Consider the following 26,024-nt stretch of genomic DNA (forward strand, 5'->3'; position numbering starts at 1 on the left):
CAGCTGGCCACTGTAGCTTTCCCGATAGCTTTTGTACCTCGCCTATCGCTGCACCGGCCAGTACCTGAGCTCCCCGGCAACATTGCGTTGGGTGGATTGTACTGTCTGTCAGCTTGCCTTGCCGAGGTACCTGCAGCGCATCTCCCCCCTAACTTTGGGGCTGTCAGCTGCCAGGGGCAGCGCTGTAGTGGTGGTGGCCCGGATTTACGATTTCCCCGTGACAGGAAAAGGGGCTCAACAACCCCTTTCTCGGCCTTTTCTAGCGCATCGCGATATTGCAACCTCCTTACGTACTGTACCGGGCTGAGGCGACGGCCACGGCCACCGGGCGATCCGCAACCACCGTCATGTGACGCATGCCAGCAAGCCAAGGCTCGGAACGGGGCTTTGGTTCCAGCCGGCGAGGCCGATGTCGGCGGACCATCAGTTCAGTCATCCGTCAACAGACGAGCATTTACCGACTGCTGCAATACCTTGGTCTTTCTGCACCCAAGTTGACGACACTCATGCCCTTCTACACATCACGTCACATTGGTTGCTCAAGCACAACGCCATCAATACCGCCAGTGTTCTCTTTTGGATCCTCTCCTCCTCTGCCTCCGCCCCTCTCTGCATGTCTACATCAGTCATCGCGGCCTGGCTGTAATTAGTTAAGGGAAACCCTCTCGTGGTCCCCGTGTCGCCCCAGCTGGCCGAGGGCGGCATTATTATAGTCCATACAGGGTCCACGTCTCGAGCAGGCCATTGGCTTCCATGTGCTTGCCCGACCGCTTGATGAGTATCGCACCCATCCTCTCCTCGGGCCCCCCATGCCCCTGCGCCTCCTTCATTCATGTACGCGCCATGCCCTCGAAAACCGTCAAGTCTAAAGAGCAGCGACTTCCGCAAAACGCCGGATATGAGTGCGCGAAAATTGCTGGCGCAAGCCTCGCTGCAAAGAAAAATAATGAAAATAGTTCATGAGCCTCGTTAAATGTATTCGTAAGGAACCCATGGGCGGTCTTCATGGATCTCGGGTGCGGACCAGCCAAGGCCGCCAATGGTCATTAGAGAGTTCGGCGTCGGGGGAAGAAAAGAAGTCTGTCGACTGTGTACAAAGTAGGCCATGTGCGGCGACCTCGCTGACGGGCTAGAGAAGCCGGCTCGAAGGGAGAGGCCGTTGCCATCGGAGTTCCGCTGTCTCAGAGTGTGTTGCGGGGAGCTCCAATACCATCGGTTCACCGATACAGGGCGACACTCAGACAGGACTTGAACACGGGCATGTATGCTGCGCTTTCGCCACGCATTCATCCCTCCGTGGAGACGAGTAGGCCGTTCTTGTACGGCAGCTGGCCCGAACCGTCTTCAATGGCGCCGGCATGCGCCGGGGACCGTCGGATGGGGATGGAGTGATGGGGCAGCGTGAAGCCGGCATCGAGCGCGCGCTGCACAATCGTCGACGCGCCTTTATATCGCCTGTCCTTGTACTTTTCGTACACGGCTGAGTGGTGCAGGCGGGGCTGGTCGCAGCATTCGATCAACATGGTCACCAGCGGCTTGAGCTGGGCCCAGGTGTAGCCCGAGTAGTGGACGTGCTGCTTGGTCTGTAGCTGGGTTAGCATAGGCTCAACTCACGCAGGGAAATGGAATTAAGAAAACTTACCCATTCGCCCTTGCTCAGTACCAGTCGGGACAGGCAATGGGCACCTGCCGCCAGGAAGCTCGGCGGCGAGGCAACGAACCGCTCGTCCATGATGGTCAGTTCGAGAAAGTACTTTGCCAGGGTTCTCGTCTCCAAGTCGTAGTCATCGGCCTTGCTGACGCGCCGCAGGAAGCTCATAGGACCTGGCCACCCAAGCTCGAAGCTAAGCATGCTGAGCATGAAGCGCTCGGCCTTGAGTATCTCTTCCAGGTTGTAACCGCCGTCGACCATGTAGACAATCTCCTCCAGCGACGGGCAGTTGATTTCTTCGTATTTCGAGGCCACCAGGATCGCAGTTGCGCCCACTAGCTGCAGCTTGCCAATGGAGACGACCTTGCAGGAGAGGAACCGGTCGATATAGTTTACGGTAAGGAAGAGCGTCTCGGGCAGCAGGTTGAAGCGGTTATGGACTTGGACCAGCCAGTCCATGAGAACGGACCGCATGGACCACTGAATCTCCGTCTGAATCTCCATGTAGTGAGGATTGGGAAGCATCTTGATCTGTTCAAACGTCAGCATTGGTCGGTGGACACCCGTGGCCAGGCCCGGGGTCACACCGCAACATACCTCGAGTTCTCGCAAGTAGTCAAAAATCTCTTCGCCGTACTCGGCAACCATGCTGACATCCCACAGCTCCTCCTCGACGTCCTCGGGCGACCGAGTCTGCTGCACCTCCAGCTTGGCCTCTTCCAGCTCGCGCTGAACACGGGCGGTGACCCGCGGAGCCAGCAAGGTGGTGACGCCGCCCATGGTCATGTCACGCGAGCGAAATGAGTGGGCAGTGGTGTAGGCTTGGTCCTGGTCGTCGTATTCCTCGTCGTAATCCTCGTCCCAGCAATCTTCTGGCTCGGACATGGCGGGAGTCTGGCCACCCGGTCGCGCCGCCAAGGCTTGCTGTGGTTCCTCTGAGATCTCAGGAAGCCTCGCGGCGAGGTCGGCGTAGCCGTCGTCGCGGCTCACGTGCGAGAGCGTTTCGCGATCAGGGCCGGGATACAGGTGGCCAAGGTAGGCCGCGTGGTCGGCCGAAGGCTCGAGGTGGCGCGAAGGCAAGCCCCCAGGGTCGGCGTCGGCTCTGGCAGCCTTGTCGGCGACGGCATTGGTGCCCTCAAACTGCCTGCTCTGTGTGCGGCGTAGGGTTGGCGGCTGCTGTTTCAACTGCGGCTGGCTTTTGTAGTGCCGAGGTTGTGGGAAGGGCAAGCCCTCAAGCGAGGCCTGAGAGGCAGCAAGGCCAAGGGCCCTTTCGATTTCATCCGTTGCCGTATGCCGTGAAACAGCCGCCTCCCCTCTGCCGGGTTGGCCCCCGGGGACCAGAGACGCACCGGGGACGGGCTTCCTCGTCACCTCGGCCGGCCGGTTGTCAGCAGCAGTCTTGGGTTTGGCTGTCAGAGCAGCGGGCCGTTGTGCAGGGCGAAGGAAGGAATCTTTGGCCTTGCTGTGGTTGTTGTGAGAGCCGCCGCCGTTGTTGTACAAGAGGTTTTCCTTGTTGACCACGCCGAGTGGCTGTGCGTTGTGTGAAGCCAAGGCGGGCTGATGCTTGCCGGCCTTCGCCTCGTCGCGGGCACCCAAGGCATTCTTGCTCTGGTTTGTGACATCGCCAAAGGCGGCTCGCTTGGCAGGGCCTCGGATTCCGGCTGCGGACGCGTTGGACATGTCGAGGTTCCCCGTAGACTTGTGCCGCTGGTGCAGGAGAGGGACAGCGTTTTCCGCGCCGCGCGGTCGGGAAGGCTGCGTTGGCCAAGACGACGTTAGTTTCAGGCCAAGCAAAAATAATCAAGCAAACGAGACATTGACGCTCGGTTGGGGGAGGGACAGACAAAAAGGTTCTAGAGACCAGTGCCTGAGACGTCAGTGGCGGCCAGATGAACTTACCCGAGCTTGCATGATTGGCAGCAGCCGAATTGCTGGTAAGGATAATGGAATGGCTTATCCTGTAGACGCGCTTACGGCAGCGCGAGGAGCGACTTGCAAGGCAGCAGGCCCTGGTGATGCCTCGTCGTCGCGTCAAGATATCATAAAACTTTGCGTCTGGTCGTGCGAGAGCGTGTATTGCTGTGTATTGCGTCCCCTTTTTTTTTTTTTCGAGCTCGAGCCGGAGCGTCCAAGGCGTGGGGCGGCCGAAGAGACGTGTCGGGGCCAGCCAGCGGGTTGAGGATGGCAAGTCGGCTGTCAAATCGGGAGCAAGAACGGCAGACTGGGTTCTGTCCACGGCAGAGAAAGTCCAACAGGGTCCTCGGGGACCGAAACGGAAAGGGGACGGGGTGAGGATCGTGGGCGTGCGCAGCAGGATTCAGGTCCGAGACCAGCAAGTCCCGACGACGGTGTCGAGTTCAGGAGTGAAACTCGCAAAGAAGCTGACGAGAAAAATGGGTTGCGAGAAAAGACTCTCGGAGCAACAAGGCAAAGACGGAAGCAAAACAGATAGGCTGCAGTGGCCTGAGGGCTACGGCTTATGAGGCTCGACTTTGTTTGTTTGTTTATGCTCTGCAAGCTACTGGCCGGTACATGCTCAAAGTTATGCTTGTAGGCGTTGCTAGCCGCTTTTAGCGCATGTCCACAAGGGCCAGAGCTCCGGGGCTCGGTACAGCGCGCTTGCGACCAAAAGCGACCAAAGGCATGCGCCGCACGGGCCACAGGGCGATCCCGCCGCGTCGCTCTGGTCGTCCCGGCGATGACGATTTTCCGGGGCCTCCCGCCCAGACGTGCGCTAGTCCCAGTCTGGCCCGGCATCCCGTCTGTCGCGTCTCACCGAGCCGTCGGCCAAGGCAGGAAACTCACGGCCGTGACAACAACGGGGCGCACACCGAGCTGAGCAGCTCGAAACCGGGCAGAGGTCTTGGTCTCCTAATCGATCAAGGCTCGGGCGGCCTTTTTCCCCTCTCCAAGGTCGCCCGGAGGACGAAAGGCCGGGGTTCAGTCGACCTGGGTCTTACGCGGCGGCGGCAACCAAGCTCATGCGCCAAATCAACACGACAGCACGTGACCTTTGCTCCTCGCCTGTGACTCTCTCTCACTCCTCAGGCGGCCGGTCACTGGGTGCGAGTGCAAGCGTCGGCCTGGAGCGGCGGTACGCACTCAATCTTGCGTCTTCGAAATGCACATCAACCAGGGCCCGTGTCATACTAATTGGACTTCCCCCTCGCCGACGGGGCGCCGCGCCGGGGGGCGAGACATGGGCGCCTGGGCCTGGTCGGAAACGCAACCAAAACAGTGGCGAATGCCTTGCTCTGCGCCATATAACCTGCATACACCCTCGGGACATTGTCGCTGCCGCACTATCTCTCTCTTGGCAGCCGTCGCAAGGCCGACTCGACTCCTTGGCCAGCCTCTTGGAGACGGTTGGGAGACGACAACAGCTCTGGCCCGGGCTCACTCTGCGCCGGCCTCTGGTCCGCAAAGCTGTCGTTTCGCATGGGTGCGCCAGCGGCTCCAGGCTGGTTTTTTACTTTTTTTGTCCGCCGGCCGTCAGCCTCAGGTTCCGTGCCCTGGTGCTGAGGGCATCATCTGGGCTCAGAAACGCCGCCCCGGCAAGGGCGCCCAACCGTGGCGTGTCGGGGCGAGCTGAGCGCAGTGGACCAGACTGATCCCCTCGGCGCGAGATGAACAATTGAGCGGGCGAGGCGAGCAGGGGACTCTCGGCAGGTTGCGTCGTTGGCATCGAGCGTGTCTTGGCCCTCGGCCTCGCTACACACGCACACAAACGACTGCTTTCGTCCGGTGCTGCTCAGCGGCGGCGGCGGGGCACGGGCGACGGTGGCAACGGTGACTCGATGTGCCCCATACTGCTCGTCGTGGGGGCTCGTTTGCGAACATGTCAGCCAGAGGAGGCATTGCGCCGAAGGAAGAGCTCGCCGTGGACAAGTTGTTGACTAGTCTCGCCAATCATGCACAGGGCGAGATGCCAGTGGGAGAAAATGCGCGCATCTTGGGCGCATGGGCCGTGCACATACACGCCTGGCCGTCTCGAGGCCATTTCTCCAGCCCTCCTATCCTGATTCCTCGTCTTCGTCTTGTTGTACAGACGTGCAGTAACATGCGAATAGAGACATGGTCTGCCCCGCTTGTTCTCTGCAGACTTGACTGATGTTTGTTGAGAAAGAGTCGCATAAGGACAGACATACGGCGCCGCCGCGCACACCGTAACTCTGTGTGCGCCCGCTCGACGCATCCTCATTGGATATCCTCGACATATTCTCGCGCGCCCCAGACAGGGCCAGGGCCTGAGCAGCCGACCTTGCCGGATTGGAGAATTCCTCTGGCAGAGGCGCCAGCGCGGCTTGGCCAGTCGGTATCGTCCGCAGCGGCAGACTTCAAACAAGCGACCGTCTCACCGGCCTTTTCCCTCTCTTGGCCGACGCCCATTCGGCCCTGACCACAACACCTCTTCCCCTCCGCGGGCCGGCCACGTCAATCTTTTTAGGCGTGTATCTGGTGATGATGATGATGATGTGCTGCCAGTCACCGCGGCCAAGCGGAGGCCTACTGCGAAGCGCAAGGCCTGCTACAATATTACTCATAAAACCCGTGCCTCAGCCAGCAACCTGCCTCGATGGCCGCATCCCCCAGGAGCTTTCCGATACATCTCACACAGGGATCTCGGCGCAGGCCAGGCACGCAAGTGGAGGCGAATTTTACTGCATATCCTGAGCCGATACGTACCACGGCATGTGTTGAGGCACAGACCGTGGCCACGACGAGCTGCTGGCACGCGCCATCATTTAGTTATGCGCCGTCCATTGTCGGTCCATACGCCACACAGCATTTCGCACGTACGTGTGAGCAATTTGCCATTGCAAGATGCTTCTCGTGCCCCAGTCCAGACTCTCGATATATAGACCTGAAAGGCAACGACTTCCCTTGTACAACGACACCAAAACAGTAGACTGCTCGTCCATGGCACCCAAAGGACGGCCTAGGCAGGGTGTGGTCTAGCATCGAGGCACAAGGTTGAGCACTACCAGATGCAAGGCAGAACGCATGTCCCCTCGATGTCACCTTACACCGGCATGCCGATCCGGACAACGGGCGGTGACCGCAACAGGCATTATCCGACCCCTTCGCATGCGCCGCCAAGGACCTGCTCCTCCCTCTCTCTGATGACGAGTCCAGAGGTTGTGAAGGACATAACAAAAGTGAAAAGGAAAAACCATGTAGACTCCGGGTCCTGGAAACACTGCATATGTGTGGACTGAACGGTAACTTACAGCACCAAGCCCGCAGACGGGGTAGATATGCATGCACACACACACCATGGAGCGAGCCCCCCGTCCCGTTCTCGAGGCCATGCGCGCGCCCAAGCCACCACAGTACTTTTTCTCCCCTCCCATGAAGGACAGTGCTGCAAGCGCTCGCGCGAGACAGCGGCCGGTCCGAGAAGGGGAAAGTGCTGGCGTGGGGAGGGGAAACGACTGCGAATGTGGATTGATGATGGACAAGCGATCCAATGCTGGCCGTCGTTGGGCCGCCGACGGGACCTTGGCTTCGTCGCATGTCGTCGCCTCGAGTCCAGCGTCGCAGCTTCGCGGCGCAATCCCGTCGTCGCCCGCTTGGGAGAAGAGCCGCGACTCCGTCCTCCTCCTTGAAACCAGCAATACTTTGTTGCCCACTAGGGCTGCCCGCCACTCGCATCCGTCATGCAAAGCCATCCTGTCGGCTTCTTTTGGAGTCGCGTACGGCACAGTCGGGCACTGGCTGGCCCCCTGACCCGACTTCCCTTGAACCAGCCACCCGACCCAAAGTCCAGTTGGCGTCGCCCACGGGTCCAGCGAGCAGGCCAGCAGCAGGTCCAGGCTCTCCCATCATCGTCCAGGCAGGGACCGACTCCCCCTTCCCCCCACTCACACGTACATACAACAATCGCTCGTGCGTGACTCTGCCCCAGTCCCTGTCGCAGGAGACAACGGCGGCGCCTCTGGCACTGGCACTCATTGGCCCGCGACGGCGCGGCCGACGACGACGTGCAATGACGACGACGAGGGTGTGGAGGAGGGGGCCGTCGCAGACCAGGCCGGGCTGCCGTTTATCATCCTGCGCTATTGTTTGTCTCGTATTGCGCATTCTTGACATCTGGCTCACTAGGACGAACGACGGGGGGAGCGATGACCTGAAGCTGCATTACGGTAATTCCTGGCAAGTGACCCTTGGCGGCGGGTTGGGTGGGTGCTGGCCCTAACAACCCTGAGGTCCTGGTGAGGTGGGTACAAGCCGAGGATAAAACACCACCTGCCGCGGGAACGTGGGTACCTTCGGCCTTTGCGAGAGTCCTTGCTGCTCCGATGTAGACGCGTTCGCCGCCGGGTAGCCCCATGGCCATCCATTGTACTCCTTTGGGCCGCATCTCCTCCGCCTCGACCTCGAGCGACGAATCGAGCGGCGAACGCAGATATACCAACACCAGCCCGCACACACACGCATATATCTGTATCTGGCTGGCACGGTATGGCGCAAACACCCTCGACGTCTGACGTCTTCAATCGACATGCGCGCGCCTTGTCCCTAGCTAGAGCTGGTCCTCGTCGTCTTCGTCCTCGCCGTGCTCCGCTAACCTCGCTCTCCGTGTTCGCTGCAGTTCTGGCCTACATCCACCACGAATCTCTGCGCCGCTCTCCCCATCGTCGCAAGAAGTGTCCTCTCCATACAGGCCTAGAATAAAGAGGTGGGAGGGGTTGTGGCGTCGCGAGCTGGCCGCCGCTGCGAGGGCCGGTAAGCGGTCTGGTAGCATGAGGGACGACGTTGAGCCGGCCGGCCGCGAGCACACACACACATATGGTGTAAGTACTACGGTGCGGCCCAAGACTATTGTCATACCATAGACAGCAACAACAGGAACGAAGTGGGATATGACGGGCATCCAGCAGCAAGCCGCCTCCTGGAGGGTCACGACGTCTGGTTTCTGCCGAGTCAAAAGAGTACGAGATCATCATGCATGGGAAGCACTCCGTGTCCAGGTTGTTGAACCACGAGGGCTACTGGATTTCAACATAAGAGTGGAAAGCTACCAGGTGATATCGCCTGTTTGCTCGCGGCCGTGCTGCGGAGTGGCCGCCACCACCCTCGACCATGGCCCGTCCCCAAACGCTGCCATTGTGCGGCAGAAACGCGGCAATGGCAGGCGGTTGACGTAAACAGGTCGACAACTCACCCCGTGAGCGCTCGACTGCACATTGGCTCACATTGGCTCACATTGGCTCCTTGGACATGTACAGTGCGCTATCGCTTGACGCCGCGTGTGTGTGGTGCGCCCCAGCTCGGTGATCGACGGCGAATGCACAATCCCACCCCTCTTCTTTCTCCTACTCTTCCCCCCGCTCAGTTTCCGCTCTCCTTGCCTCTTGTACTGCAGAGTAGGCGGTGCGCCCAACGTCTAATACCCGGCGTCTTGATGTCTCGACCAAGCTCCGTGACGTAGATCGCGCCGGCGCTGTGTTGCAATGTAGAGACGGCAACGAACAAGGAGTGTCACTGTTTCGGCTTGTCTCCTGGCCGTTCATGCGAAAGAGCGTTTTCTCTTCTTTCATCGCGTCTGTGCCTCGGAGCCATAAACAAGACGGCACTCATTGTCGATTTGGGCACCTGCAAGTCAAGTCGGGGACATCAACAAGAGTCCAGGTCGGGCAGTCGCCTGGCTACTTAGTGGCTCGCCAGGCCTACCACGCCCTGTAGGCGCCGGAGCTTCAGGCCTGGCGCTTCTCGCTTTTAGTGGTGGAACAACCTGGAACCTGGGGCCCGTCGCCGCCGGCAGTTCCAAGTGAGGAGACCCAAGGCACCTAACCTTCAGGGCTCCTACAGGTGCGCCAGATCCAGCCAGCGACAAAATCGTTCGACCTCGCCTAAGCTGCTCCTCTTTTCCTCTGCACACATTCTTCCGCCTTCGCCGCCAGCACCACCAGCACAATCCACTCCTGGCCTCTCTGGTAAGTCTTGTCGCCTCTCCCATCATATGCGATCGCTTCCATGCCTTCATATTGCCCTCCCCAATCCTCCACATCCTCGGGGCGCCGCCCTGCCTCGTCTGCCGAGCGCCCAGTCGCCCCCCGACCTTGGGGACGCCCCGTCGCTGGCAGCGAGCCGCCTCATCCTCGCTGCCTCTGCCCTCACATCGATGCTCGGCGAGCTGTTCCTTGCTAATCAACTCGTCTTGTCTCGCAGTCGCTCCCCCAGTCGTCGCCACCCTGTGGCACCGGTCGCTGTTGTTCGTCGCGCAAGCCCCGGGGCCGACGAACCAAGTCGGCGCTTACCGTCTGCGGCCTCGATGGTGTTGCCCTCTTGAGTTGATCTCCTCACGAACCACCGTCTTCAAGTCGGCGGCTACAACAGACTCTTGTTGACGCCGGCCGCCGCGAGATTGCCGACCGTCTTGTTGAGCGATACTGCGGTGCACGACTCCCCAGTCTGCTCACGCACACAAAACCCGCAACCACCCCCTCTCTCCCCTCTTCCCAATCATCTTCCCTCGAACCTCTCTCCATCATCGACCGCACAACCTGCCATCGGCATCGACAGCCAATACCCAGGCTCCATGGCTTCCATGTCGCCGATAGATACCGCTGCTGCCGCGTCCGGCCCCTCCTCCAATGGAGGCAGTGTCTCACCGCGGCAGACGGCAACGCCCAAGAACGTCGCATTCGAGTTGATGTTCTCCAACTCGCCGCAGTATCGCGCGCGCCTGCCCATGCGGGTGCAGATTTACCCCCATGACACCACCGACTCCATCGTCACGACGGTCAAGAATTTTTACGGTCTGTACTCCGGGCCAACCGGCTCCAAGGGTGTGAGCTTCGAGGACGACAATGCCAACACACTGATTGCGCGATACGAGAACTTTCGCAATAACATGGTCGTCTACGTGCGGGTGATTGAGGAGCCGCCTACCGCCTTTGCGCCGCATCCGTTCCATCCCGCAACCGTTGGGTCAGAGTCATACTACCCAGCCGAGGACTTCCAGGCTCAGCAGCCGCAGCGCTTTGATCAGGACATGCACAGGCCAGCTTCCCGGGCGTCGCGCAGGCGCAGTCCCTCCCCCAATGCGACCCGTGGTCGGCGAAGCGACTCCACGAGCACTTCGAGCAAGAAAGGGCGGTCTCGGTCTGTCAAGAACCGGAGATCTGTGGCCCACAGCCATGCTGATACCTACAGCGATAGCCTCAATGGGTACAGCAGCGGAGACGGCGCCCCCAGCACCACGTCTGGAAAGAACAAGGAGCAGCTGGGCAATACGGACATAAGCGTCGAAAACATTGTCGAGGGTGGTCGTCGCAAGAGGGCCAAGTTTGAGAGCTCGGTAGGCAATCTCCCCCCTTCGTCTCACACCGACCCAACAGGCCCGAGAAATCATGCTTGCCGCCAGTCGTCCACGTCATGTATTGATACTCTTCCCAGGAGTTGCCTCTGTTTGCGCCCCCGCAGATGCCAGCGGCAACCTCGAACCCTTCCGTCTCCCCGGCTCGCCGAATCGAGCATCACCGGCCGTCGCTGCCTTTTGTGCATCCGGGCCAGAATCCCTTTACGAACCCGCGCCCGATGCAGTCCCCGCAAAATTATAACAATGGCCTTGTTCACTCCAACATGTATGCCACTCCCGCTTCCCAAGGCCATCGCTCCCGCGGCAGCATTGGGTACGCCAGCAACGGGAGTGGTGTGGCTACCGGATTGGGTGTCCTCCCGACGCCCGATCCCACCGTCGGCAGCTGCATGTCGGAGGAGGACAAAGATGTCGCCATTCAGCTTATGAGACTCGGCGAGTCGTCAAACGTCTCCCACGGCCGGACTTCGGCTTCCACCACGGACGACACCTTTAGCGGCAGAGCCGACGCTGCCTCGTCCACGGGCGCCACTAGCGATGGCGAGAGCGACAGCGACCGTGAGCATGGTGCGCCGCGCCGCCAGGTCCCGGACGTGGCCGCCGGCGCCAAGCGCATATTTGAGACGACGGAGGCGCACTTCATTCCTACAACCGAGAGCGCTGATGTCAGTGGTGATGACGCCGACTTCGAGGACGGCGCAAACAGTTCAGTGGGTGAAATCAAGTCGCTCCCTGCCAAGAAGCCGTCGTCGGTCAAGCACAAGATGTCGTCTTCTGGCTCCAAGCCGGCAGCGCCAAAGACCAAGGCCGCGCGGCCGCCCAGCGTCAAGGCCAAGAAGCAGCCCGCCGCCGGCGCCGGGCCCATGTCGCCGGCGTCAATGACGCACTCGCGCAAGCAGTCCGTGGCTTCCACCGGATACATGCCCCCGCCCGGTGAGGACGAGCATCCGGATCTGTCTTCGAAACCGCGTTGCCAGCGATGCCGGAAGAGTAAGAAAGGCTGCGATCGCCAGCGCCCGTGCGGTCGCTGCCGCGACGCGGGGCTCTCGGCGGACCAGTGTGTCAGCGAAGACGAGGGCAATGGTCGCAAGGGCCGATATGGTCGACACATGGGCGTTCCGATTGTCAAGGACGATGCCCCTCTCCCTGCCCAGCCCGCTCTTCTGCCCGCCGCGCCCATCACCACGGCGGCCATGACTGCCGACAAGGCCAAGAAGCGCAAGCGGTAGGCGGCACGCGCTGCCATATCCAGGCGCAAGACGGCAAGGATTCTCGATGCCCACTCAGGGAAATGAGTCAATCCGGCGCCATTGCGACTGCGATGGGGAGCAACGGTCACGCCTCGGTGCGCGTGTCGGTCCCTCTGGGTTGCAGCGCATTGCTGGGAGCGACTGCATGCGCCGCCGTCGCATTCAACTCTGGACTATGACCCGGAACGACAATCGAGTGTCGGGCCGTCATCGGGCGATTACGTACAGGGGCCTCAGCCTATTGTATGAGTTCCGGATTGAATTGTTTATGACTCTTCTAGGAGAGTGTAATCTCACGTCGCCCTATGCCGGGCCATTACGTTCCCTTGACCTGGCGTTGAGAAGAAGTGGTGTTTGGCGCTTTCAACAGCAACGGTCTGGAATCTTTCTTTCTTTCACTTTTCCAGTCTACCTCAAAGACTCGTTGCTTCTCGCCGTTTGCCCCTCTTGGAATCGCCCTACATGGGTTTCCCGGTGGCGTCGCGAGACTGACGAGGTTTTCCCTGGGCTCGTCGTGAAGAGTCAGTTGCGGGCCAAGGGAAGGTTGACAGGACAGCTCCAGCAAGAAAAGATGCGATGAAAGGAGAGAAAAAGCTGACAAGGCGAGCCTTGGAAATATCTTGCCTCCACGGAGCGGGGGCGGCGAAGTGTCCTGTAGCGTGGATTGTCAGGTACGGCCTTTTTGCGAGATGCAGGCGGAACTATGAACGTCTGGATGCCTAGCCTCTTTGCATCTGAGTCCGTCAGGCGGAAAGGGGCAAGGGGCTGGTCCAGGCGACACTGCAGAAGTGGGGAAAGGGTGGTTTACTGTTTCTTCTGATTTTCTGTGTCTGTCTCACCCAGACTACCCCAAGTCGCTGTCGTTGGCTCGGCAGGTTCTCGAGGTTCCTTGTCCTGTCTGGAACCGTGTGTGTTTTTATTTTGCGCCTCGATTTTGATTTCCTTTCGTTTCCCGATTCTGCGCTCCTGACCACTCACTCCTTAGTTTTCCTTGTGTTTTGCGAGGCTCTGTTTGACTGCCGAAAAGGAGGGGGGGTTTCTGGGGACAGAGACGGAGTGTCGATATGGATCAGGGGAAGAAAAAAAAAGACGCGATAGCGCCAGACATACAACTATGATTCGTTTTATCCCATGGCTTGAGGTGACGAGTGCATGGACTTGGATGTCCCTTGTGAAGGGGGAAGATGAGTGGGCTACCAAAGTGACTGTGCTGGAGAATGGCGAGCGACGGGCCAAGTGGGAACACTATCTGCTGTCTAGCTTTCCCCCCCGCATGCGAGCAGACGCTCAGAGTAGACGCAACGCAGGATGTTATTTACCAATGTTGTATCCGCAGCTGCAGATGCTGTTTCTAGAGGCGATCAGACAGACAGGTCGTTGGACTTGGCTTCAATGCGCTAGTCCGCATGCGGCTAGATCAAATGCGACGGGAAAAGCCGTTGACAGGGGTGCGACATGCAGGGAGCCGAGCCGATTGGATGTAACTTAGTCTCATGTGACTAAGCACACGAGGGCTTGTTTACGTCATGGCAGGAGCCCCGCTTTTGGAGGGGTTGAGCTGGGGAAGCTCGTCGACGGTCGCGATCGAAGTTGCGATTGCGGAGGAGATTGCGGTTTCGGAGAGATGACAGGTTAGGGGAAGCTTGCGCAGAGAGAAAGAAATTTGGGCATGTGGAGTGGTAGATACTGTTGTCGATTGCGTGGCGCCAGGCGGGAAAGTGGGAAGAGAGAAAGGAGACGTAGCGCCGGATATCGGAGGCCGGAAGGCGCACAGCGCATAAACGTCGATGCGCGCCGCTACGTACAGTAAAGCTCGTTGTTGCTTCAAGGGTTGCCTTGTTTTCAGTTCGGCGAGCCGGTCTCGGAGGCGCAACCTTCTTTTTATATAGTACTTACAGGCTGGTGGTTCACTCACCATGCGCTTCCTACCCTAAATAGGGCTTTAACACGCAGCCATGCGCCCGATGGAGGTGGACATGTCGCGCGAGGCAATCGCCGTTCCCGTACGATGCTTGTAGTACGCCATGCACAGTCGCGCCTTAAAGAAGAGACCGTGTCAGCGCATTCGCCGTCTCCTTGGTCGTGCGACTCGGCGCCCGAGTGCGTGCACAAAAACACGGGTAAATTGGCCAAAGTTACGGCGGCCGACGGGGTCGAATCCCACGCAACTGTAATTGCCGAGTAGCAAGCGAGGGAGCAAGTTGAGTTTCCACTTTTCCCCCGCCGTCGCCTCTCCCTCGAGCGACATCACCCGGCGGCGCATCGACAAGGGTCGTCCATCCGGGCCGAGGAACTGCGGCGACATCGGGCCCCCCGTCCCGCTGAGAGTCCACCGTCCACGGCTCCGGCAATCGACCCGCTTAGCTGTAGAGTCACGATGGCTCGTGGAAGGGTCTCTGACTCGTGTGGAGGAGCGTGGATGCGGGTGGGAGCCAAGACATGGTCTATGGAGACGGGTGAGAAAATTCTACTGCTTTCTCTGGGGCCCCTGGGAGGACACGAATGGCCAAGAAAAATTACACACATATATATCCGTATACCCAGACATCCATATAGGCACACACACACACACATATATAGAGCTGTGTATCATGCTGAGAATTTTTCTTGGAGCGGAAGCGAGATCTGGGACAGCTGCGTCGTACCCCGGAGACACACTTACACGCGTAGCATGGTCGACGAGGTTGGCTGCCGATATACTGTTGCGAACGCTGCGAGGTCAATGAGGCCATGGATCCGAAGATATATGACGTCGAGAAGCGAGCTGTGGCAGCCCGAGTCGAGGGCGTGGACAACTTCGCCCTCGATGGTGGGAAGATGACGATGACGGGGTTCGACGACAAGAGCAACAACGTGGACAACGGCGTTGACGATGAGCATGGCGTCAGGAATAACGCCAGCTTGGACCAGGGCGGCAGAAGCGTCAGACCAAGAAACAACGAATATACCACCAACATCAATGACAACAACACCAACGGCGAGCCCCCCTTGCCGTCCACCAGGCCAGCTCCAGCGGCACCACCATCCACCGCAACCGACGACGACGACGACTACTACTTCGACCCCCCCGACGGCGGCTGGCGCGCGTGGTCGCAGGTGCTCGCGGCGCACCTCATCAACGCCATGACATGGGGCTACGCGGCCACCTTTGGCGTGTACCAGCTGCACTACGTCGACACGCTGGGCCTGCCGGCGGCGCAGGTGTCGTGGATCGGCTCGGTGCAGGTCTTCCTGTCCTTTGCCGTGTGCGCCGTGTCGGGCCGCCTCGCCGACGCCGGCCACGCGCGCGCCACCGTGGCCGCCGGGTGCGCGCTGGCGGTGCTGGGCACCTTTCTGACGAGCCTGGCCACGACCTACTGGCACATCTTCCTGGCGCAGGGCGTGTGCACGGGGCTCGGGCTGGGCATCGCCTTCATGCCCGCCGTCTCCGTCGCGAGCTCCTACTTCCGCCGAAACCGGCCCCTGGCGCTGGCCGTCGCCGCCGTCGGCACCTCGGTCGGCAGCCTCGTCTTCCCGGCCACGGTCCACTACCTCACCCCGACGCTGGGCTTCCCCTGGGCCGTCCGCTGCTCCGCGTTTGTCGCCCTCGTCGTGTGTGCCGCGGCCTGTCTGCTGCTGCGCCCGTGTCTGCCGCCGCGCAAGGCTGGGCCGTGGATTGAGTGGCAGGCGTTTCGGGAGCTGCCGTATATGCTCTTTGCCCTGGGCTCTTTTCTCAACTTTTACGTCCTCTACTTTGGCTTCTTTTATGTAAGTGAGCAGAGGGGGCGAGGAGGAGATTGTCTGTTGTGAGCGAGAGAAGAGAGGAGAGCCGAGGAGCGAGCGAGGAGGGAGAGGGAGAGAGAGAGACAGAGAGGGAGAGAGAGAGAAAGAAGATGAAGAGAGAAAAAGGAGGGCGCTGACAAGCATCAGATCAACAGCTATGCCCGCAACATCATCGGCTTCTCCTCGCTCGACTCGGTCACGCTGCTGCTCATCACAAACGCGCTCGGCATCCCCACGCGGCCGCTGGCCGGCTACCTGGCCAACAACCACCTGGGCCCCATCAACGTCTTCACCCTGTCGACGGTGCTGCTGTGCGGCGTCGTCTTCGGGTGGATGGGCGTGGCGACGCGCACCACCATGTACGTCTACAGCGTCATGTTCGGCGTGGCCGTCAGCGCCAACCAAGGTACGTTCGTCGCAGCCCTGGCGAGCCTGACAGAGGACCCCAGGAAGATGGGCATCCGCTTCGGCATGGTCGAGACGGTCTGTTCCTTTGCCACCCTCGCAGGGCCCCCGACGGCCGGCGCAATCATCGACCGCTCCGGAGGTGAGTACCGCTTGGCCCAGGTCTGGGGCGGCGTCGTCCTGGCCGCCGCCGCGCTGACCTTTGCCGCCTCGCGCGTTGCGGCCACGGGCTGGAGATGGAGGGTCAAGATCTAGTGCGGGAGGGGGGCCGGAGGGGGCCGAGCAAGGGAGACGGGCCCGGGAACCCACGGTGAGTAGAGGGGGACCACGAGGCCAAGATGGAATGAAACGAGCAGTGTAGTAATCCGGGATAGAGTAGAAAAAGTCGGTAGTCGCAGAATTCAGGATAGACGGAGACGAACAAGAATAATGATGCACATAGGCGCACTGTCACGTCGTATTTCGCCAAGTGATATCTACAGTAGTTAGTCGCCCGCCTTTCCTTGGCGTAGCCGGGCGAGGACCTGGCCCACCAGCCGGGCAACCTGCTCGCCGTCCTGCCAGACAAAGTTGTGCTCGCCGGTGAGGTCCTTGACGACGGACACGTCGACGCCGTCGGCGGCCAGCTTGGCAGCCATGGCGTCCGTCTCGGCGGCGTCGACGAGGCTGTCGTCGGGCGAGTGCGCCAGCAGCGCCAGGCGGTTGTTGCCGGGCCAGCGGTCGCGGAAGCTGCCCGAGAAGCAGGCCGGCGAGGCGGCGCGCCAGCCGTCGCCGTCGCCTTCGGGGCCGAAGGCGGCGCTGATGAAGGCGGCGTAGGAGCCGGCGCGGCGGGCGTTGATGCCGACGAGGTCGTAGATGCCCGAGATGGCGACGATGGCGGCCGGCAGCGGGACCGGGGGGCCGCCGTCATGGCCGCCCATGAGGAGCTGCAGCGCCAGCGTGGCCCCGGCCGAGTGGCCGACGAGGACGTAGCCGTCGTCGGCCAGGCGGTGCTCGGCGGCGAGGAGGCGCAGGGCGGCGGCGACGTCGGCGACGTGGTCCGGGTGGCGGGCGGTGCGCCGCTCCGGCTCGGGGGTGTCGGCCGGGTGCTGCGGATAGGCGTCGCTAGGCGACAGCCTGTAGTCGATGCTGGCGAAGGCGCGGATGGGTGCGCGGATGGGTGCGCCGAGGAGATGGGCGATGGAGGGCGCAAAGTCGTCGAGGGTGTTGCGTGGGTCTCGCCATGCGCCGCCGTGGATGAAGCTGGGGGTCGTGGTCAGCCGAGAAGCCGCGCCTGGACGAGAGTTGCGGGCGGGAATGGCACAGAGCCACAGACACTATCCAGGGCGCGTGCTGGGGGGCTGGAGCCTTGTGTTGCCATACGCCGACTCGCTGGAGCACATGGCTGCCGTATTGCCGGCACGTGTAGTCGAGGTCATGGGCCATATCTCTCTCTCTCTCTCTCTCTCTCGCTCTCGCTCTCGCTCTCGCTCTCTGTCTCGCTCTGTCTCTCTGTCTCGCTCTGTCTTTCACATATACATGCGCTCTCGGTTTATTCTTCGTTGTTGCCCTTGTTCTCACCAGCTTCCGTACAGCTTGTGCGGCAACGAGAAGTGTCGGGGCTGACCTGACATGTGGGTGGACGGGTGGTGAAGCTTCAAAGCTCAAACCCAATCGCCGCGGCCGAGGCCATGGACGCCGAAGCCTTGTTCGTCGGTCACGCTCGGGAATGCGCACTGCCTCATGACATGGCGTGGCTTTGGCTTACAGTACATTCATACATATACCCGCGACTGCCAACCAGACTGCACATGCAGGACCCGACGTCGTGCCGCGCGGGGACCTCGGAGATGGAGACATGGGGGGCCCCCTTGTCGGTGGTAACAGCGGAGGCAAGTCGATACGGTGCAAGAATGGAAGAGGGCGGGAGCACGAGAGGCCGAGCAAACCTTGAACAAGGGCGACTGACTTCACGATTGATGAGAGAGCTCTAGACCTGTTCCGTCGGCCGAGCGCAAGGTTTCCCAGGTGGCCCAATCGGCCGGCCCCCGAGGATCGACTGGAGGAACATGGTGAAACGACAGGGACAACCATTGCCGGGCCTCTCTCGGGGATCCATCGTCAACACATGCTGTCACGGTAGCCTGCGCTCGCCTCCAGGCAAGAAAGGCAGCGGCGATGCGCGCCTGTTCGGTGTGAACGTAGCGGAGGCAGGCGCATCCACTTCACTCTCACATCACTCTTACATCATCATCATCATCACTCTTGCTTGACTCGAGAAGGATGCACCATCCGCGCACTTTCCCATCCATCCACAACGCCTTGGGGCCACGTGAACACCGAGTTTCCACCCGCACACTTTTTTCTCGAGCCTCATCCCTTTTCACTTGGGCCTTTCTTCCTTTCCGGCCCAGACTCAGCCAACGGATGTCGCTCGTGGCCTCATGCGCAGCATCGTGCGCCGCATGGCAGAAATGTGCCTCGACTCCGGCGCCGACTGACGACGGATCGACGGGCGTCAAGACGTGCTAGCCGCCTTGCACTGCGCCGTCCTTGCCGAGTCAATATGGACCAGGCAGTCGCCTGAGGCTGGCAAACGGCTCATGATGCTCCACTGGGCTTGATATTCCGAGCCCCATCTATCGCCTGTTTCCCGTGTCTCTCGACGAGGCGCCACCATTGGACGATTGGCGAGCTCCTTTACCAAGGACTTGTCCCGTCCATTCCTCCACAGGCTGCTTGCCCAGTCCGGCTCTGCGCTAACGCCCCGAATGGAGTCGGCGTGTGCTGCATCCGGCCTTGTCGACTGCTAGCTGCCAACTCACTAGCCGCCAAGCTGGCCTAAAGCCTTCTCTTCACACAGCTCTCCGTCGTCGAGTCGCCATGGCACTGCTGGGAGTCCCAGGACCGCGTACCTCGTCTCCTGCGGACTTGATTCCCAACTTGGGCAATCATTCTGGTTACAAACTTGCCCAATCGGAAGCTCGTGCATGCACCTGCACGTCGACCCTTTGACGGATGCACGGCCAAGCCAATGGCTCGGCCTCCAAACCTAATCGCGTCCAGACGCTTGCGTTGCGTTCCTCTCGGGAACCTTGTGGGCCCGAGCCATGTCAGTCCATCTTCAACGCCTAGACTGGACCCGCCCCTTCACGTTTGAATTCGACAGCCAACGACCATGGCCACTGCAATACATTATCCGTCGCCATCTCCTATTTTCCGCCCCCGTCACCGCTCCCATGTGTACGCGCTTACGACCCCTCGGCTTGCCAGTCGACTCTCGCGCTCTCTCCAGACCCATCAGTCAACCGCAGTACCTGCTGCCACCATCACCACCCCTATTGCTCGCACCGACAAGGTAGCCCGGATATCATATTGCCTGCTGGCTTCGGCCCGTCACATCGAACCGACATGGGCGACATGGCAGCCATGGCCGGCTGGGTCACGCAAGACGTCGACCTCAACCAAGACGGTGTCTCGGCCCTGATCATAACATGCGCCGTCTTGCTGCCGCTCACCTGGATCGCCGTTGGCCTGCGAACGTACACGAGAGCCGTCCTGACCAGGAGTTTCCAGATTGACGACTGGTTCATGTTGATAGCTCAGGTTGGTTCCTCGTCTCAGTGTCCGTGACGCCGACTAACGCACCACTCCAGGTCATATTCACTGCTACCTGTGCCATGATTATCGAGGGCACCAGGAGAGGACTGGGCAAGCACAATGCGGCCGTCACGGACCCCGACGACCTTGTTGCAGCCCTCATGGTACGTGTCCACCTTGCTGTAAAATCCGCCCAATGGCCATCGGCCGTTGCTCATGCGCAAATAGTGGCAAGCCATCGCGACCGCCGTGTACGTCCTCAACATGGTCTTCATCAAGCTCAGCATCGGCGTCTTCCTACTCCGGCTAGCCGTCTGGACCGCCTACAAGTGGATTCTTTGGATCAGCCTTGTCGTCTTCACCCTCTGGGGCCTGGGAATCTTCATCTGGAACATCTTCCAGTGCACCCCCGTGGCCAAGCAATGGGACTTTCGTATCGAAAGGGGCTTCTGCGCCAGCCCCGATGCTATCATCGCGTCGGCCTATGCCCTCAGCGTCTTGACCGTGCTGTCGGACTGGCTCTATGTGAGTGACTCCACAACGGCACGACCATGGTGAGACTGACGCGTGGAACACAGGCGCTTCTACCAGTTCCCATGGTTTGGAACGTCAAGATGACCAAGCAAGCCAAGTGGACCGTCGTGGCTATCCTTGGCCTCGGCATCTTGTATGCTTCCCCCTTTTCTCTCCCGTCTCGTCTCGTCAAAGACTCTCCTCATTGACCGACCCCGTGCAGTGCCAGTATCGCCACTCTCATCAGACTTAAATTCTTGAACAAGCTCCAGGATACCGGGGATTTGCTGTGTGAGTGCGTTTCGATGCCGAGGATAGTGCTGGGGCTAATCGTTACCAGATTCGGCCGTCGATGCCATGATTTGGACCATTGTGGAACCCGGCGTCGCCATCTTTGCGTCGAGTCTGGCGACAGTCCGGCCTCTTCTGCGCGTCTTTCGAATCCGCGGCTTTACCTCTGGCGGCAGATCTTCCGCCGGCAGGACGCAGAACTCGGAAATGTCGACGGCCCGGGGATACTCGAATGATAACAAGATGTCGACTAGGCATGGGACCACGTTTGCCACAGCCGGCGTCAGCGACATGTCACTGGACAATATCGACGATGAGTCCGACTTTCGACAGCCGGATGTCGAGGCCGACAACACCAACGTGGCACTCGAGAGCAAAGGACGCCCTCAGCGCAAACGGCCCAAGGATATGCTGGGAGGTGATTCGATAAGCGAGATTCTCGCCATGGAGGACAGCATCCCGTCCAGTATAAAGGACGACGAGGAGGCGAACCAGTCGGTGGACGAGGCCAGCGACTCGGAGGCGCACGACTTTGGGCCTCACGACTTGGAGGCGCAAACCCAGAACGGCCTCGGCGTTCCAAGCAGACGTTGACGAGGAATGACTCGCCGAGTCTTGATGTTTCCTTTGCTCGGGCCCAGGATGCCGAGGGCGTATGGCGTTTGTCGTTTTGGGGTGGCTTCTTGTTACGGCCATGATACCAAGGGGAGTACTGCCTTTCGACCTGTTCCCTCGCTGAGGTCTACGGAAAAGTCTTGTATCTATATGTGTGTACATATGTGTAATTACTGTACATACTCTGCTTCCCTTTTACTCCGCCATTTTTCTTCTTCACTGTATATACTTGAATTTCTCACTCTCTTCTACCTCGGGCCGCTTCATCTGCTCTCTTCTCTTGTGCTTGTTCATGTCTTGCCTGTCTGCTGGACCTGCTGTCACCTACATGTCTGCTCCGCGCCACGGCCACACGGATCCCGTGATGATGGCTATCAAGCGGGTGCGGCACCGCGCCCCCCCATCGCAACACAGGAAAGGGAGCCGAAATACATACATGCCATGCATACAGGCTGCAGGGAGCAGATGCGCAGGGCGAGCTGCGGAAGTTTGAAGTAGCCGCTGCCGCAGGGGGTGGGAGGGGGGAGTTATCTGGCTGTCTGCGTACGTGACAGTAGGACGCGACGTAGGCATACCGTGCCGTGTGTTGGTTGCGCTTGACAATGGGAGAATCAATCTCCTCTACCCTACTGCGCGCGTCCAGACGAGCCTATTCCGTAAATGCGACCCCTCTTGCGTCAACGTGATGCCTCGCCTATTGGTCGCTGCCAGCCTCGCGCCCTGCATTGACCCTCCTGCCCCACGACGCAACGGTGGGGAAAGGCAGCGAATACATGGCTGATTTATCACTTGCTTGCCGAGGCACGTGTACTTCGTAATAAAGCCGCTACCTAGCTTTGCCTACTTCGCTGCCCTAGGTCCCCGTGCTTCAACCCGGGGGAAAATGAGCGCCAGCAAGGACGTGGAGGATAATGATGGTGAGGGTGGGGTCCTTGAAAAGTGCCCGACGACGGTATATATATATATGGGTGGAGGGGAGGAAATGGTGTGGTCATCTCGGGCGTCCGACTCCTCTTTCGTCCAAGGCGGCTTTCCTTGCCCCTTTGCAAGACGGTTTCCCCGACATGGGTGGTCCCTGGTGAGAAGCCAACGACGAAAGGCAGGCCGTCCAACGCCTTTCGTCCGGGTATCGCGCTGGCTGACCTCGGGGTTTTTGTCGGGCTGGTCGTGAGACGGGGGAAGCTTTGGCGGCGGGGGGGGGTGTGTCCGCTGCTTGTGTCCCTGCATGGATGGACCACGATATATGCTCGCAACGATGGCGATGCCCAGACAAAGACGCGCGCAACTTGGCACGCCGCAAAACAAGGCGTCGTTTCGTCGTGACATCTGGGGCTGGGAGGTTGTTCGGGCGGGCCTTCTCGCGCTCACTCCACAGCCAGCTCCTCAGGCGCAACGTTCCATTCCTCCTCGTCGCTCCAGATGGGTGCCAGGATGAAGCGCCCCATGATCTTGCCCATGCCCACGGCGTCGCCGCCCACCTTGTCGTGCTGCGCCTTCTCGTCGTTCTCCTCCACAATGACAGCCGTCGTCAAAAAGTTCATGCCCGCCGCGGGGCTCATCTCGAGCGTCATGCCGCCCCAGTCGAACTCCACCTTGCCCGACCGCCGCACGTTGAGCTTGCCGATCATGCCGCCCCGCGAGAGCAGCTGCGACCGGAATCCGCCTGCCGCCTCCTCTTCGTCTTCGTCTTCCTCCTCCTCCTCCGCCGCCGTCTCGGCCCCTGCACGCCGCCCGGCATCTTCCCGGGTCAGGTCGACGGGCGCCGCGTCGAGCCCGCCGAAAGAACCGCGCTCCTCCTTGACGTTGGGATGCGAACCAGACGTCATCTTCAGGGGCGGCAGCAGAGGCGGAAACTGAAACAAGTACAGCCGGCCGTCCTTGTTCGCCGGTCCCTCGGTCTTGATTTTGCCGTCCTCGGTCATTGTGACGGCCCCCAGCTCGCTCGCGAGAAGCTGCATGTCGTCCTGGATTGTCTTCTCTTCGGGGTCCTGCGCGACCTCCTTCTTGGGCTTTGCTTCCAGGGCAGGCTCCTTTCCCTTTCCAGGCGCCTGCTTGATCTCACTGTCGAGATCCATCTTGTCTTCGATCTCGGGCTCTTGCTTAATGTGAACCTTTTTGTCCGCCTTGACATCCCATACGCCCTCCTCAGGCAGCTGTGCTGGTGGTGCAGATCCCTCCCCGTCGACCCAGAGGCTTTCCTCCTCGCCATTGGCTTGATCCGCCGCCTCCAGCTCGGCCGTAGTAGCCACGACCACTCCCTGTTCCTTGTGCTCCCTTCGGTATATGCCCATCGGCATTGTGCTGGCCGTTCGGGTTTTCAGCGCCTGCATCGTGGCATCGTCGTCGCTGTCGAGTTCTTCGGCGGGAGTCATGACATGAAGCCTGTCGGCGTTAATTCTGGTTTCGCGCCTTCGCGAAGCATCTGCTTGGCTAAACCCCTTGCCTTCAGACTTGAAGGATCTACCGCCGCCGCCGCCGAATCCGCCGCCAGGTCCGCCACCGCCGCCGCCGAACCAGCCGCCCGATCGACTTGAAGCTGTTCAAGTGGTCAGCACAGCCCATCTGGTAGACATGTATCTGAAGTGAGACGTGCATCCGGCAAACCCTCCAGAGAACGGCCCGCTGGCGGTCGAGGTGCCCCGACTGCCCATTGCATCTCCGCGACTTCTCCTGCTTCTAAGACGGGAACGACCGCGGGCCCGCCGCTCTTCGGCAGCCCTTTCGCTCGCCTTTTGCTCCTCCTGGCGTGCTAGGACATCTCTATCGGCCTCATCTCGTCGGACGGCTCTGGGTCGAAAGCGGCCAGCCGAAGGCGCGCGCGTCGCTCGAGAAGTTGCGGCGCCGCGGCGTGCCGTCGCACTGGACGCGCCAGCGCTTTCTGAGTGTGTCGTGCTGGGCTCGCGTGCAGTCGAACTTCCGGCTTCATCGGTACTTTCCGCTGCGCCCCCACCTCGGGGGCGACGACCGCCCCGAGCAGGTGCCCTTCCGCGGTTCATGGCGACTCTTTAGCTATGACTCGGGAAGGGTCATGAGATTTGAGTGAGGGCGATCGGTCAAGGTTTGAAATGTCGTGAAGCCCCAGAAAATTTGGGCGGTGGAGGGGCACTATGGTGGGGAGAAGCTTTTCTGCCGGTCTTTTGCATCACCGCCTTCCCCGATGACTCACCCATGACATGTACTTCGTGTAAGGCTTCGACGAAGCGCTGCGCCGCCACGACGCGTCTCTACCCTCGCTGCAAAGACCGTGGAATGACCTTACGGGCCAGGTTGCCTGTGAGCTGTGCTCATTGCGATGCAGATCTTGTCGCTCGTCGCGTTCTCAGAGATCCTCCTTTGATGCTGACGCCGACGTACTCCATGACATATCCTGTAAGGCTGTAACGACCTAATCATGATGAGAATACATCATGCCATTGCTGTCTCTGCAGCTCGACTTGTGGGACGCAGCTTCACTCTGAGGCGAACAAACCTGTCTGCCACTCGCCTGGCCCTTTTCGCCATATTGTCCCTAATAAGCGTATTAAGCAGGCTTCTCATAAGAAGACTAAGGCTTCATTAGGCGTACGTTCACCTCACACACATCAATGCCTCATGGCCAAACCGAGCATCCACGGTGCCCTCCTTGACCAACATGGATCCTATCCACTCCCTGCCAGCCTCCACGGTAGGAGCAGCAAACTTGACCACGACGCAGCCCCGGACACGCGCCGCCGACCACAGTACGCCCTGACTCGCTTCGTCTTCGATCCGTCGGGAGCGCCAGTGCTCAAAGTTGGACATGTTCTTGGCCTCTTCCTCGCGGGCTTCCTTGGAACGAAAGTCGCGAGCACCTAAGCGCGGCAAGGCATCGAACTCGGCGAGAAAGAACTTGGCGAGCGGTTCCAGCATGACCCCGCGCAGGATGAGGGTGCCAAAGATGGTCATTTGGTGCATCGTCTCCCTCAAAGGCAGACCAACGGCCGTGCTGCCGTCTCGCGAGAGCAGAACCGTGTCTCTGACCAAGAGACGGTTTCGGTCCTCGGCACCGCGCAGCCAGACCTCGTTTCGTCCCTTCCACTTGACGAAACTCCACATCTCTCCGCGAGCCGTGCGGCCGGCAGTCACCCAGTCCAAGAGGCACAGGGAGCATCGGCTGGCCAGTTCGAAGATCTGCGTCTGCGCATAAGCGCTGTCCTCGAACGGCTGAACCGGGTCAGGAAGGAGACAGAGAGCCGAGTCCTGGTCCATCCGCACATGCATGACCTGACTTGTCACGACGTTGGGAGAAGGAGACTTGAAAATCTTGGTGTGGCCCTGGGTGACAAGACTCAAGCTGGCTCCGGCGCGGATGACGACGGACAAGCTGACGGTGTCACCTCCCACCAGGCCGCCGCCGTAGGATAGGAGAAAGACGAGCACGCTCTTCTGGCCGCCAGAAGGAGTGGTGGGCGAGATGAGCTTCAGAGGATATTGATATACGATGGACTCGAGGCCGTTGCCTCCGCCCGGGAGGAGCTTGGCAACGATTTTGCCCTGTCCGGGAGAGGCCGAAGACTTGGGAAAGGGGTGAGTGTGCAGCTGGACCATTGCGCGAGCGAGCGGGCACGGAGCATGGCCTGGCAAGAAGAAGATAGCAGAGATTGCTGAGCAG

At 60.3% G+C, this 26,024-nt stretch overlaps 7 protein-coding genes across 7 annotated transcripts; 3 read left to right on the plus strand and 4 right to left on the minus strand.

Annotated features, from left to right (window-relative positions):
* Nucleotides 1-1,286: 1,286 nt before the first annotated feature.
* HRG_03004 (G2/mitotic-specific cyclin-4) lies at nucleotides 1,287-3,562 on the minus strand (the record flags this gene model as incomplete). The annotated part of the gene is made up of 5 exons (XM_044861475.1): nucleotides 1,287-1,583; nucleotides 1,643-2,182; nucleotides 2,249-2,545; nucleotides 2,642-3,406; nucleotides 3,551-3,562. The coding sequence occupies 5 exons, from the start codon at nucleotides 3,560-3,562 to the stop codon at nucleotides 1,287-1,289; spliced, it is 1,911 nt and encodes a 636-aa protein (XP_044722501.1).
* Nucleotides 3,563-10,205: 6,643 nt separating this feature from the next.
* Nucleotides 10,206-12,208, plus strand: HRG_03005 (C6 finger domain-containing protein; the record flags this gene model as incomplete). Its single annotated transcript, XM_044861476.1, has 2 exons — nucleotides 10,206-10,958; nucleotides 11,057-12,208. 2 exons carry the CDS (start codon nucleotides 10,206-10,208, stop codon nucleotides 12,206-12,208), a joined length of 1,905 nt encoding a protein of 634 aa, XP_044722502.1.
* A 2,751-nt stretch (nucleotides 12,209-14,959) lies between these two features.
* On the plus strand, nucleotides 14,960-16,651 carry HRG_03006 (major facilitator superfamily domain-containing protein; the record flags this gene model as incomplete). Its single annotated transcript, XM_044861477.1, has 3 exons — nucleotides 14,960-15,820; nucleotides 15,896-15,976; nucleotides 16,139-16,651. 3 exons carry the CDS (start codon nucleotides 14,960-14,962, stop codon nucleotides 16,649-16,651), a joined length of 1,455 nt encoding a protein of 484 aa, XP_044722503.1.
* Nucleotides 16,652-16,881: 230 nt separating this feature from the next.
* HRG_03007 (alpha/beta hydrolase fold domain-containing protein) lies at nucleotides 16,882-17,821 on the minus strand (the record flags this gene model as incomplete). Its single annotated transcript, XM_044861478.1, has 2 exons — nucleotides 16,882-17,638; nucleotides 17,712-17,821. The coding sequence occupies 2 exons, from the start codon at nucleotides 17,819-17,821 to the stop codon at nucleotides 16,882-16,884; spliced, it is 867 nt and encodes a 288-aa protein (XP_044722504.1).
* A 1,965-nt stretch (nucleotides 17,822-19,786) lies between these two features.
* HRG_03008 (integral membrane family protein) lies at nucleotides 19,787-21,373 on the plus strand (the record flags this gene model as incomplete). Its single annotated transcript, XM_044861479.1, has 6 exons — nucleotides 19,787-19,981; nucleotides 20,032-20,139; nucleotides 20,204-20,500; nucleotides 20,554-20,642; nucleotides 20,712-20,779; nucleotides 20,829-21,373. The coding sequence occupies 6 exons, from the start codon at nucleotides 19,787-19,789 to the stop codon at nucleotides 21,371-21,373; spliced, it is 1,302 nt and encodes a 433-aa protein (XP_044722505.1).
* Nucleotides 21,374-22,758: 1,385 nt separating this feature from the next.
* On the minus strand, nucleotides 22,759-24,045 carry HRG_03009 (RNA polymerase III RPC4 domain-containing protein; the record flags this gene model as incomplete). The annotated part of the gene is made up of 2 exons (XM_044861480.1): nucleotides 22,759-23,930; nucleotides 23,988-24,045. The coding sequence occupies 2 exons, from the start codon at nucleotides 24,043-24,045 to the stop codon at nucleotides 22,759-22,761; spliced, it is 1,230 nt and encodes a 409-aa protein (XP_044722506.1).
* A 916-nt stretch (nucleotides 24,046-24,961) lies between these two features.
* On the minus strand, nucleotides 24,962-25,960 carry HRG_03010 (ureD urease accessory protein; the record flags this gene model as incomplete). Its single annotated transcript, XM_044861481.1, has 1 exon — nucleotides 24,962-25,960. The coding sequence occupies one exon, from the start codon at nucleotides 25,958-25,960 to the stop codon at nucleotides 24,962-24,964; it is 999 nt and encodes a 332-aa protein (XP_044722507.1).
* Nucleotides 25,961-26,024: the final 64 nt, after the last annotated feature.

The sequence above is a fragment of the Hirsutella rhossiliensis genome, assembly GCF_020360975.1.
Source record: "Hirsutella rhossiliensis strain HR02 chromosome Unknown scaffold00003, whole genome shotgun sequence".
NCBI lineage: Eukaryota > Fungi > Ascomycota > Sordariomycetes > Hypocreales > Ophiocordycipitaceae > Hirsutella > Hirsutella rhossiliensis.